Source organism: Crocuta crocuta, unplaced genomic scaffold (genome assembly GCF_008692635.1).
Source record: "Crocuta crocuta isolate KB4526 unplaced genomic scaffold, BGI_CrCroc_1.0 scaffold1133, whole genome shotgun sequence".
Taxonomy (NCBI): domain Eukaryota; kingdom Metazoa; phylum Chordata; class Mammalia; order Carnivora; family Hyaenidae; genus Crocuta; species Crocuta crocuta.
In genome coordinates this window covers 1,260,662-1,274,606 of record NW_027530366.1, presented here as the reverse complement: position 1 = coordinate 1,274,606, position 13,945 = coordinate 1,260,662, and the positions used below count along the sequence as shown (strand labels likewise).

The 13,945-nt window shown below is 37.8% G+C and overlaps 1 protein-coding gene across 4 annotated transcripts in view; it reads left to right on the top strand.

Moving 5' to 3' along the window:
* ENOX2 (ecto-NOX disulfide-thiol exchanger 2) overlaps nucleotides 1–13,945 on the top strand; it is a 151,961-nt gene that overhangs the window by 111,051 nt on the left and 26,965 nt on the right. For all 4 annotated transcript variants that reach the window (XM_077766166.1, XM_077766168.1, XM_077766165.1 and 1 more), the window contains 3 exons: nucleotides 4,006–4,239; nucleotides 6,372–6,584; nucleotides 8,312–8,418. In XM_077766166.1, the coding sequence (XP_077622292.1) occupies nucleotides 4,006–4,239; nucleotides 6,372–6,584; nucleotides 8,312–8,418 (554 nt within the window). The remainder of the gene's footprint in view (nucleotides 1–4,005; nucleotides 4,240–6,371; nucleotides 6,585–8,311; nucleotides 8,419–13,945) is intronic.

Sequence of the window (13,945 nt, the reverse complement as noted above, 5' to 3'; positions counted from 1 at the left end):
GGCATTTCAGAAGACATCAATAAGACACACTCATCGCTAATGATAAAATTTAAAATAAGGAGTGCTGAAGTATGGATAAAGTGTTTGGGAAGTTCAGAAGAGAGAAGGGGATGGGGACAGGGAGAAAATATGTCTAACTCTTGACTGTGGGGGTATCGAGAAAGATACCATTTGGACCAGGTTTTTGACAAAGAGAAAGCATTTGCATGTAGACAATGGGGCAGAGATACAGCAAAAGCAAAGGTTCAAAAGTGGTAAGTTTTAACAAACATTCAAGGAAACAATGAGTAGTAGTTTGTGTACTAACTAGGCATGAAAGGAAGAAAGAAAACATCAGCTATTAGCACACTTTGAAAGGTTTAACAGTTGGGTCTTTATACCTCCAGTAATAGGGAAATGTTGAAGGAAACTTTGAACAAGATGATTGTTTCTGAAAGATTAATCTGACATCTCTATAAAAATTTGATTAGAGGAAAGAAGAAAAAAGATGAAGGGAGATCAGCTAGATGTCTGTTGCAACAGGCAGAGAAAAGGTAATGTGGGTTTGAAGAAGTAGGCTGGTAACATGGGAAAGGAGAGGAGCAGGTAGTTGTAAGATACTCTTTTTTATCAAGTTTTTTTTTAATTTTAATTACAGTTAGTTAACATACAGTATTATATTAGTTTTAGGTGTACAGTATAATGATTCAACAATTCCATACATTACCCAGTTCTCATTACAAGTGCTCTCCTTAATTCCCATCACCTATTTCACCCATCCCCCCCACCAATCTCCCCTCTAGGAACTATTACTGTGTTCTTTATAGTTAAGAGTCTGTTTCTTGGTTTGTCTCTCTCTTTTATTCCCCTTTGCTGATTATTTTGTTTCTTAAATTCCACATGAGTGAAATTATATGGTATTTGTCTTTCTCTGATTGACTTATTTCACTTAGCATAATACTCTCTAGCTCCATCCATGTCATTGCAAATGGCAGTATTTCATTCTTTTTATGACCGAATAATATTCCATTGTGTATATATACTACCTCTTTTGTATCCATTCATCTATCAATGGACACTTGGGCTGCTTCCATAATTTGGCTATTGAGATGTAGAATACTCTTGTTACATTTGCTAAGTGCTGTAAAATCTAAATACTAAAGATTTGACAGCACTTAGGAATGATGATAGAGCATTCCACAGTAGACTATTTTAATAAGAACTTAAAGGTCTTAAAACTCTGAACAGCTGTACATAAAAGATGACACGCTGCTCAGGAGGTATCCATCTAAACATCATTGAAATCGGCTCTCTGGCAACAACCACCTCCTGGAAACATTCTCAGGGCTGCCAGAGGAAAGAGGATTGCAATCAGTGATGTGAAAAATAACTACATTTTGCCCTTTAAATTTTAACCTGCTCCCTGAAAGCTCATAAGGGCTAGAAATCTCCTGAATTGCTTGGCTACTCTCCCACATTGTAAAAGGAAGAAGTTAAACAAAAATCCTTTAGAAAAGGGGATGGGAATGTAGAAATAACCACTTTTTTTTCTGTTGGGGTTTGAGCATCTTTGGGAGCTGGCGGTGTGCACGGTGCACCAACCTCATAGCATCACAGTACCTGTTGTGTGTTTATACCAACCTTTCATATCATCCTCTCATTTGATACTCTCCATGATCCTCAGAGAATAGGCAAGGTAATCATTAATAACCAATTTTTCAATGGCTCTGATGATCAAACAAGATGCCTGAGTGTGAAAGTGCATTGTCAGTTGTAAAAGGCCCTAGCAGAATGTGCTTATTTGAAATGCATTTATTCTTCTTCTGTCTTAAAAGGATGTGTAGCAGTTTTAGTGTTAATGGGCACTATTCTTTGTAACAGCTTTATTGAAGTTTAACAATTGACATACAATGAATTTCACATATTTCAAAACTACAATTTGGTATTAGTGACACAGGCGTACATCTGTGAAACCATCACTACAATCAAAATAATGGACATGTCCACTCCCCGCCAAATGCTTCCTTCATACCTACCCTGTTTATGATCCCTTCCTCCTAACCCTCCCCTTTTCTCTCCCCACACAACTACTGGTCCATTGTCTGTCAGATTAGTGTGCATTTTCTAGAGTTTCATATAAATGGAATCATATATTATGTATACTCTTCCTTGGTATAGATTAAAATTTCCATTTGGTATCATTTTCCTGTGCTTGAATTTCCTTTAACATTTTTTATAGTGCAAGTCTGCTCCTGATGTATATATCAAAAAGAATTTATTCCACCTTTCTTTTTGAAAGATAGGTTCTCTGAATGTAGAATTCTAGGTGGACAGTTTTTTTTCCCCTCAGATGTTATTTCATTTTTTTCTTCCTTGTATTGTTCCCGATAAGAAATATGATGTTATCTTTTTGTTTCTCTGCGTATAATGTGTCTTATGTCTGTAGCAGCTTTTAAGATATTCTCTTTATTATTGATGTTGAGAAATTTGATTTTTATGTGCCTGATGTAATGTCCTTCACGTTCCTTGTGCTTGAGTTTAATTGAAATTCTTAGACCTCTGAGTTTTCATTAAATTTGGAAAGTTTTCTGCCCTTATTTCTTCAAATATTTTTTTCTATTCCCTCCCCTCTCTCCAGTCAGGGCTCCAGTTGGGCTATATTAAGCCTCTTGAAGTTGTCCCATGCTTACTGGTACTCTGTTCATTTTATTACAGTCCTTTTTCTCTGTATTTCATTTTGCATAGCTTATATTGCTGTGTCTTCAAGTCCATTAATCTTTTCTTCTGCAGTATTTTGCCATTGTTTCTATTCAGTGAATTTTTTTCAACTCAGACATTTTACTTTAAATGTCTAGAAATTTGATTTTAGTTACTTTTTTTTTACTTTTTTTTTTACTTTTTTTTACTTTTGTGTTTCTAGTTAATATGGTTGAACATGAACTTCTTAAGCATATGAAATCCAATTATAATAGTTTTTTTGTGTCCTTGTATATTAATTATGTGTATCACTTCTAGGTCTGTTTTGATTTGTTGAGTTTTTAAATCTTTCTTATGATTTTCTTCATTCTTTGAATATTGGGCAATTTTTATTGGATACCAAACATTGTGAAATTTACCAAACATTGTGAATTGCCAGATATTTTTCATTCCTGTAAAGGTTCTTGAACTTTCTTCTGGGAGGTAGTTAAGTAACTTGGAAAATCTTTTCTCTTTTTAGGTCTTGTTTTTTAAGTTTTGTTCAGCAACACCAGAGCAGGATTTAGTCTAGGGCTCATTTTTCTCCACTAAGGCAAAACCCTTCTAACTACTCTACTCAATAATCTATGAACTATTCATATTTTTCTGCTCTGACTGGTAGAGAGAGGAACTATTCCCAGCCCTGTGTGAGCTCCAGGGATTGTTACCTGTAATGCATAGGTAGTTTACACACACACACACACACACACACACACACACACACGTGGGNGAAAGGTAGAGGACCCTCTGCAGATCTCTGAAGTTGCTTCTCTATATAGCTTTCTTCTTTCTAGTATTCTGCCATACAAACTCTGTCTTCCATAGTCTCCCTGGATTCCCAGTTCAATTTCCTCAACTCAAGGAGATCACCGTACTTTGACTGAGTTCCCCTCCCTGTGCTGAGAATCCCAAGCAGGCCCCATGCTACCAGCTCAGAGCCTGACACAGGGCTCAAATCCATGAACCATGAGATGACCTGTAAGGCTCATTCTTAATACCATTACCCATAGACCTTCTCTCTTACCTCTGAGGTAAGATGGTAGATAGAGGAATAGAACTCCTAGGAGCAAGACTGACCCAACCCATAGAATAGTAAACTGTTATCAGAAGTGAAACTACAGTCCAAGTATTTTGATGGTTCACCTAGCTTAGCTAGTAGTGTGAAGAGAATTATGTGGTTACTTAAAACTGCTGCATTTACATCTGAAACACTGAACTTGGAAAAGTACTTACCTTTGCTCACCCACTGAGCTGCTCTTGTACTCTTCTCCCTCCCATTTGTGCACTTAGGTTACCGCATTCGCCTGGGTTCTAGCACTGACAAGAAGGACACAGGCCGGCTCCACGTTGATTTTGCACAGGCTCGAGATGACCTTTATGAGTGGGAATGCAAACAGCGCATGCTAGCAAGGGAGGAGCGCCACCGTAGAAGGATGGAAGAAGAAAGATTGCGCCCACCATCCCCACCCCCAGTGGTCCACTATTCTGATCATGAATGCAGCATTGTTGCTGAAAAACTGAAAGGTATAGAAAGCACTTGAGCTTCATGATTAAAAGAACTCTTTCCTTTGAGGAAATTTAATAAATACATTTGTACCATTGGCAATTATCTTTTGAATTTCCCACTAACAGGTTCTAAGCATTTCTTATGTCATACTCTTACGGATAGAGAGGTGTACCCAGTAACTGAAGAACTAGAAAGATTTGTCCCTCACACCTGTGTTTCTGATCCTCCACTGTCTCAAGGGATGGTGATTTTCTCTCAACACATAAAATGACTAGGATGAAACACATTTTTCACGCTTTTCTACATCAGAGAATTTTACTTGTGATTCATGACTGGGGACCTGTAAGCATCCCATTTCATTATAGATAACAAATTAGTTTTGAATTCTAAATCAGAACAATAGAACTTCATGTGACCCTGAAAAACTCTGGTAAAATTCCCTTTTTACAGATGAGAAAATGGAGACCCAAAGAGTGGTCACAGTGTACATTCTTAGATGACTCAAAGACAACTACCACAACCAAAAGAGGACTTCTTTAATCACTTAAAATGGCCAACTTATTTCACATGATGACTATGGAGACTTTGAGATATTACTAAATCAGACTATTCTCCCTTTAGTATTTATTCCTGTTCCCCCTGCTTAACTCTCAAAACCATTATTCTAATTTAACATTAATCGTTCTGCCTGGTCTCCTATATTAGTAGTTCAAATCCAGTCTTCCTCATTCTCCAAGTATGGTTGATTCTATTGGATGAATGCTGGTGTCTCATTGATCTTATTGATGATACTAACCCAGCTCTAATGGTATGAATTTTCCCTGCTTCTTGTGCTCTGAACTCAGCAAGATGTTGCTAATTCCACTTTCCAAATAGGTCTCACTCACTAAACTTGTTTGCAACATATAGCCTAAGGGATTCACACATTTAAGAAACCCTTTGTTTGGATTGATTTTGTCTTCCTGTAAGAGAAAAGAAGAGAGAAAACAGCATAGAGACACAGAAATAATGGTACATTTTGAAAATCTAGAAAGACTGAAAGCATTGGTGAAAAAGAAAAAGTCATGTTTATATGACACCAAACAAGTCTGTCTGAATTTGTTTTAAAGAATGAATTTGCAGGTTGTGTAGAGTTCATGCAGAAAATAAGCATCAAACATAAAGACTCTATGCAAGTAATGAATCAAAACCCTGTTCTCAAGGGAAGGTTTACCTCTCATTATATGTCTGCACTGAAAAATGGCAAAAGACAAGAAGTTCAAATCACAGTGAGAGCTATTTCCACTGGACATGAGGGTTTCTGGCCAGAGAAGCATGTGGAGCCCCAGAACAGGCCTTCAATAGGATGCTAATGGATTCTCTCTCTCAGGGGCCTTTAACAACAGAATATATTAAGTGCCTATCTCGGGAGGCTGGNACTCCTAACAAAATGCAGAAATTTACTTGGAGGGTTCCTCAGGCAAGAGAATCAGGATGTGGAGAAATGTAGAAACAGAATGAATTGCATCAAAATAGATTGACTGGGACTGAGTGAAAAGCCTGGGGCAGTGGATTGAATGCAGGAGTGATGCTATAAAAGGTAAAAAATGTAAGTGTTCATACCTAAAGAACTACCCATTTAACACTTTCTTAAAGCTCCTACCAACACTGTAATTTCATGGATTCAGGACAGAGTTACTATCAAATTCAAGTTAAANTTCCCCTGCTCATGCTGTCTCTCTCTCAGAAATAAATAAAACATTAAAAATAAATAAAGAAATATTTAAAAAAACCAGGACTGTAGCATTCTGAAGTTCTCTCATTGCTAATTTGCACATTACACACAGGCACACACATACAATCAGAGAGGTTAAGAAATTTGCAATATGTGAAAACTATATCAGTAAAGAACACTTTAAAAAAAAAAGAAGCAATTCTCTTTCTGAAAATTCTTCATAAACTTCAGCCAATCTGACCACTTTTTGAGTCTTTTGTTCTTGCAGTCAGCCTGCCTGCCTGCTGTCCATGTGCATGCATGTGCACGCACATCTCCTTATTCAGCAGTTCATTTAACAACCACTTCCAAAAAGCCATGGTGGCCTCCTTGACAGCATGTTGGCCAGATACAGATATGGTTACTTTTAATGATTTGAAAAATCTCTTTTTTCAGATGATTCCAAATTCTCAGAAGCTGTGCAGACCTTGCTCACCTGGATTGAGCGAGGAGAGGTGAACCGCCGCAGCGCCAACAACTTCTACTCTATGATCCAGTCAGCCAACAGCCACATTCGCCGCCTAGTGAATGAGAAAGCTGCCCATGAGAAAGACATGGAAGAGGCAAAGGAGAAATTTAAGCAGGCCCTTTCTGGAATTCTCATTCAATGTGAGTGGAAGTCGCAGTTCTGTGGATGGGTGAGAGGGCACTTCACTTAAGCACCATTTTCTCCACACGGGAGCCAGGCCTACAAAGCCATCCTATGTCAAAGGACAAGGATCTCTTCTTCACTTCCTTGTGCTCTTCTTATATTGCCAAATGCCTGAGCTCCAGTTTAATGGGATTCATGTAGACACCTTCTATGTTCATTTTTTATGGTATATCTCCTTCAGCTCCTTAGAAACACTGACAGCTAGGCCACAATCCCATGCTTTTACTCTTGCTTCTTCTCAAAGTAAGTTATAAGCAGCTCCAGGCCTCAATGGAAAGTTTGATATTTCATTGCTAAAGTTAGACTACAGCATCAGCATTTGTAAGCTTCTCTGCTTCAGATTAGCATCATTATCATGTTTTTCAGGTACTACATTTCAGTCAAAGTGTAATTATGCTTCCCAGGGTGATTGCATAAAAATTTGCTACTTCTGCTTGTTGCTTTTGTTACTTTATTTTCTTTCACTTTTTTTTTTCTGGATGTTATTGACACTGAGTCGGATGGGAAGCCACCAAAATGGCCATTTTCAAAAAGTACTACTCCAAACCTTTCTATGGTCTCTTAAATGAGATAGATCAGAAAAATTCTCATGATATTTTTAGTTCAACATATTATAAAATTATACATTCACATCTTTTGAGTGAGAACTCTATTCACCTTAAGAATAAGGACAGAGTTTTATGATTTGGCTTTTAAACAATTAATGCCCACTCTTTTCATATTTGTCTTCCCATACTTGACTCATACATAATTAGGATTAAGGAAGAGTTCCTTCATTTTCCATTTTTGTTTTCAAAATATATATGGACATGGAATCTAGGCAGAGAAAGCACATGTTTTTAGGATTTCAAAATAAATAGAAAAAAACAGCAGCAAGCAAGCAAGGATTATAAATCCTTAAATCGTTAATAGGGTATAAGCTGAGCTGTTAAGAAAAAAATAACACCTCTGGATTTTCTTATTGTGAATACCCACCCAGGAAGAGGCTTTTGTCCTTTTCCTCCTTTCCCTTCTCTTGAACTGGTTAGGAAAAAGTAACAGAATATTTTACACATTTCTCTGTTTGACGTTTTAAGAGACTCTGAAAAATGCTCTTTAGGACTGCACTTACACAGTATTCTCCCATAAAACTTATATTTCTCCAGTCAACAAGCCTATCTACATAGACTTAAAATAGATTCCATTCATCTCAGGTTCTGATTTGATGCCTCTGGTTAAATATACCTCAGAATAATAAAGAGATGGATTCTGTTGAAGTGAAGCATGCAGGCTCATTTTGGAAGGCTAGTTTATGAAAGAAGCCAGTAGTCAAAAGGAGCTGGTACAGTTCACCTCTGACTGCCATTCCAGGCTGGGCCACTAGTACTAAATCACATTAACTTCAACTCTTGCCTCTCCTGCCTGAATGAATACAGACTGACTGTATTAACACTTTAGTCACCATTTTACCCCAAACCTTCTGGAGTTCCCTTTTTTCGTTCTGTATATTGATATCTCTACCTTTGAGTCTTCCTTAAGATCATGATACCTCAACACACGTAAACTTTTCTGATCACAACCATAGTCTAGTGGTGTCATATAGAAGATACAACAAGGCTAACGCTTCTCTTATTTCTTTTTTCCTCTCTTTTACCATCTCTGGATGATACTCGGGCCTGATACAACTGCTGATCTGATGCTACAGTTGAGCAGATAGTAGCTGTGTACCATTCCGCCTCCAAACAAAAGGCATGGGACCATTTCACAAAAGCCCAGCGTAAAAACATCAGCGTTTGGTGCAAACAAGCTGAGGTTGGTAACTTTTTACTCTGGTTTATTTCTTTAACAAGTTATTGATTTGGAGTTTAGTCAGAATTAAATAGCGCCAAGCTCCCATGGTCACAACAAGGCTCTAATGAAGCACTGAGATATGCTCTATAGCCTGTCATTGTGACCAGACCACATGCTGCCAAAAGTGTAATAAATGTGCACGTTTTGTCTTGAGCGCATTCCACTGGATAGAAACCTTAGTAGTGAAAGTGTAGCTGTGATCATTGTAAGTTTATCTCTCTAAGCTAGCTAATCTTGAGTACACCAATAATTACTGACCTGTGTGTCTAGCGTTAATAATATTAGGGCTATCTTACATTTATTAGAGCGTCTTGACAGTTGAGGCTGGAAGCTGCCTGGTGTTACATTGGAACATTGAAATTTCGGAGCTTTTATCAAATCCACTCAGTCATCTTTACAGGTGGCAGCTTTAAAGGTAACAGAGGGCTCTGATTTCAGATTAAGGTTGACACACAGCTCTCCACTTATGCTCAAATGACTTTTAGCATAGAATATGTCTGATGTGATTAGATTGCTATTCTGAGTTCAAGATTAAAAACCAAGATGGGAGGTTTGCTTTCATGGATCTGCCTTTGGCATGATGTTACCTATACTTCAAGTTCTTCTGTTCCTATGGGCAGCTTCCTTACCCAGCCCTGACACTTCTGATCTGTGTATGCAGCAACTTTTTCAACTTTGTTTCTGAGTCCTCTTTGCTAGTGTGGTAGCAGTCCTATTATGTCTATCAATGCATGTTCTATGCCTTAACGTTTATATAGCATTTGTAAGGCATTTACATTTTATAAATCACTTTCACTACAGTTGCCTCACCTATGTGAGCCTCCCAGTAGGTGTGGTGCAGTGGAAAGTACACTGGACCTGGCGTCAGAGAATCTGGGTCTTAGCTATGATATATTGCAGCTGTGTGACTTTGACCAAGTTAGTCAGCTTGTCAGTCTCTATTTCTTCACCTGTAATTTGGAGATAATAAGGAAACCACTCTTGCAGGATCAAATGAGATAAAAGATGTGTAGAGTTGAAAATGTAAATGCTATATAAGAGGGAAATACTATTATTTCAGTTTATCATTAACAACTCCATAAGGGAAAATAGGTAAGTATGAAAGCCATGTTTTACATGTGAGGAAACTGAAACACAGAAATGTCAAGTGATGTGCACAAAAGTACACAGCTAGTAAGTGGTCAATTCAAGACTAGAAATTCTTCTTCTCAACTTGGAGTGTTAATGTAAATTGTCTTGCACTCTTGAGTGGGTCATTTAATCTTTGTGGACCTCAATTTCCTAACCTATAAAATGAAGATATCAATATTCTTTCATGAGAAAAATGACATAGTTTGTGTAGCAACAGTTTGAAAACTGTGAAGAGCATTTAGAGGAAAATATGACAAATCCTGTTCATAAATTGATAGTTTCTGAGCCATCAGTTCTGGCTTAGGAAAGGGATCTGGGAGTCACTGGGGAGAAATCCCTGAAGACATCAGCGCAATTGATAAATAGAGTCATACAAAGTTAGTAACATTTTAATTGTTTTTAAAAAGAGAATTTGGAACAAAAAAAGGATATGTTGTCTTACACTAGCACAAAATGATTTTAGAATCCTAGGGCTACCCAAAGTTGTTGAGCCTCAAACAAACAAAATTCAACAAATGGTATTTGCACTCAGGGAGCTAGAAGGGTAACAAAAGTCATCAAAGGGAGGAGTAGAGTTCAGTACCCTAAATTTAAAATATCCAACCTATTTAGTTTGAATAGTTCAGAAGAATAAAAGTCGAGAGAAAATGCTCAATATATCTTATAATTATAGAAAAGCAGTATTAAGTGTCAACCTTCTCTTCAATACATGTACACCTGTATCCATTCTCAGGGTCGGAAGAAGCCGTCTGAACTGCCCCACCCATTGCAGAAAGCCCCACTAGTACAATATTATCTTTTCACAGGAGGAAGGGAGTCTCTGATTTGAGCACTGATTTGCTCAGACCAACCCCTCCTGTAAATGACTTTGCAATAAAATATTTCCATTAATATTATTCATCAAGTCTCTCTAGTTATTATCAAGCCTACCTATCTGATAGGTATATACTTGAGTTTAATTATCTTCTCAGTAATGATAGCCAGTAAGCTGGACATTTCTCTGGGCCTATAGAGAATGAGAGCTATACACCCTATCACTTAATATTGTAGCACAGCTTCTTTGGCAGAGTGACAAGGATAAAGTACATAGCTAGCATGACTTGCCAAGAGCTTCATGTTTCATGATGTATTTCATAGACTTGTGAAAAACCAGAAAAATGCTTCCTCCCTACTGGATTGGACTAAATTAAGGTCCACCTGGAATACCTCAATCTTGATAAGTAAAACTACTGAGAGTGAAACACAGCTTATGACCTTCCTCAGGCATTGCATTTCCTAAACCTGAAAAGACCTCTTCTACTTTACATTGGTACCTCTTTAAATCATGACTTTTTTTAACTTCTGCATATTTTAACTTGATAATGGGAAACTCTAAGAACTGAAAAGAGGTATCCTGTAGAAAATGACAACTGTCCTCTTAAATTGGGGCTGTCTGTTAGCACCCCATAGAGAATCAGAGCATCTCAGTGACTTAAATCAACTAGACTAGCTTTTTCTTGGCCTGTGGATCAAAGCTACAACTCCTAAGTCATGTGTTTCATCAAGGTGGAAGTTTCTGATATTAAGCCTTTTTTCCCAGTTGCCTTTGGCAATGACCTAGCCAGTAACCTCCTCATGTCAAAAAGTACCTGCTCCTGTCTTAGTATCATCCTACCAGCAGTCAACAGTGTCTTACTCTGGTGAGAGAGAGGTTATGGAGTAGGAAGAAAAAGTCCCCATCTTCAGGGAGCTTAGGCACTCACGTTGGTAGCATATGCTGGACATACTAGTTTCCTAATGAGTCTTTTTCATTGGTTTACTTTCCTGATTTATATGTGTGTGAGGCTCCTGCAGATACAATTGGAAAGGGTAATAAGAGAAGGTTAAAGGCCCTTTCTTAACTAAAAGTGAGTGTCTACAGTAACTTCACTGACAGTTCTGTGTATTGTAAGAACGTTTTTTCTACAGAACCATTTAAAACCTGCATGTTTCTCTCACTGAGAGGCTGGCCTAGATTAGAAGCTAAACCTTGGATGATATCTAGAAACTTGAGCCATAGCAGTAGACACTAGAATATACTCCCATACATCCTCCCCAAAATGAGATTTTATACCATCAAGCCAGAGAAAAAGGGACTTGATGATTGCTAACATTCTTATAAAATGAAATACTGAGACTGCTAAAATAGCTTTCTCTCTAGATTTCCAAGCCTGCCATTCCAAACTCTGTAGAGCTGTTTGCAGATAGATATTAAAGTCATCTGCATAGCCTTGTGTTAGGACCTATGTGTACTAACACTAGCTATTAGCTTTCAGCCATCAGAACACCTACTAACACGATTTGAATCAACCTTATTTTTATTTCCATACATATCATACAATAGGCATTGATTAAGAACCTGTATTTTTGCTTTCCTTCATTGTACTGAATGATATCTCAGATTCAAATTTCTACATAAGTGTAGAGGCTACCTATTCCTTTCCATTCCTTCATCTGACCCCTTCCTCACCAAGTAGCCTGTTAATGTTGAAGGTCTAGGTAAGTACAATTTTGTTACACAATTAATAAGGAACTTTGCTTTACTGAGAATCATGTTCTTATCATAAAACATGAGTAAGATGAATTAAAGTTCATATAACTTTTTGTGAAACTATATAGATAATGTGCAATGACTGTGATTTGCTTACTTTGTGATAAATTTAAAATGTCAGCTGGTACAAAGGTGATTCTCTCCATGCATTTTATGCTGTTTCAGGTTTTAGTTTGATTCTATATAAACGTTTCTTCTCCATTGTGGAGCAGTGTGTGACTTTCTAAGTTACTATTAAAACAAACTCAAAGCCATTGTGATGCATTTTTAGAAACCACTAACAGTTTGCTGTTTAAATGAAAGATATCACAGATTGGCTGTGGGCAGGAGAATGGTATAGGAGATTTAGGAGTACTGTCTTACCTTTTTTAACATAGTCTATTGGTGACATGGCCCAGTCAATTTCAGGTGGAGATTTACAAATGAAAACTTTTGGAAAATGTCTTTGCATGCCACTACCATTCTTTTGGTTTTAGCACTGGATCCAAATGTCAGGATGGGAAAAGGGGCAAATCTCAGAGGTAGCTACTTCCCTTTCTGCCTCCACTTCAGTGGCTCAGAGCCCTCCTCCTACCTCCACCTATGAGCCAAGCTAGGTAGAGTCCCTTCCTTAGGTAAATTGTACCTTTTAGTCCTTCACTCCAAAGGCGTTTATTAGGGTTTGCTTCCCAAAGTAGAGATTTTTTTGACCCAAACAGAAATAAAGAAAACAGGTATCTTAGATATCAAGTGCTTTAATGGTAAGGCTTTCAAAGAATTAAAAACCTACTTCTTTATTTAGGGGTACTGTCAGTTACTAAATGCTCCCCAGAAGTTTACTTTACTATGGTATCCTATAACCTATAATGTTCTCTTTGCCTTTATCTCATTTATGTGACTTGGTACTGGGATATTTACAGAAAAGTAATGATACAGGGCTTAGTTTCTTTGTAGCTAAGGGGGATTGCCTAGTGGTTAGAAGGCTCTAAGCTCTGCCACTTTGCATGCCTTACTGAACAACTGAGAGCAAGCTTCCCCTTAGTTTTTCTTTCCCTCATTTCACTATCAGCTTAAAGGAACTGGTAACTCTTGTTCCTGAAATATTTTCAGACATTGAGGTAAAATTTACCCATGGATCTTTATATTTCTGGAGATTTTTTGAAGATGTGAAAGACCTCTAGATAAGCTGCATCACTTAATTATTGAACTTTTTTTTTTTTTACTTCTAAGAAAAGATTATGCTTTCTTGCCCAACTGGAAGCAGAAAGATACTTTATGGATACTGAGCAGCTACTGGGCATGTCTTAGCTTTCAGTTAGATCTCCCTGCCCTGGGACATTTCCCTAGAAGGAACACAATTTATTCTTCTGAGAAACACAATAACTTTCCCAGAGTCAGATGACATGTCTGTGAATTGAGAGTTGGTCTCTGCTTACACCCACTGATAGGCTACATTTTTGTTAGGCAATGAGGAGAACCACAACTTTTCCTGATGCAGCAAGTTGTACAGTATTTGAATTTGCCAGTGTCAGACCTCATTATAATCACCTTTCCAGTAACAGCTCTTTGATGATAACTGAAACCCAGACTCCCAAGACAGAATGAATTCTTAGAAATGAGCAATGGGGGAGAAGAAGGGGTGAAATGGTGGGGGAAAGGGAGAGAGGCAAACCATGAGAGATTCTTGAATGCTGAGAAACAAACTGAGGACTGATGGATGTGGGGGGGAGGGGGGAGATGGGAATGGAGGAGGGCACTTGTGGGGATGAGCACTGGGTGTTATATGGAAACCAATTTGACAATAAACTA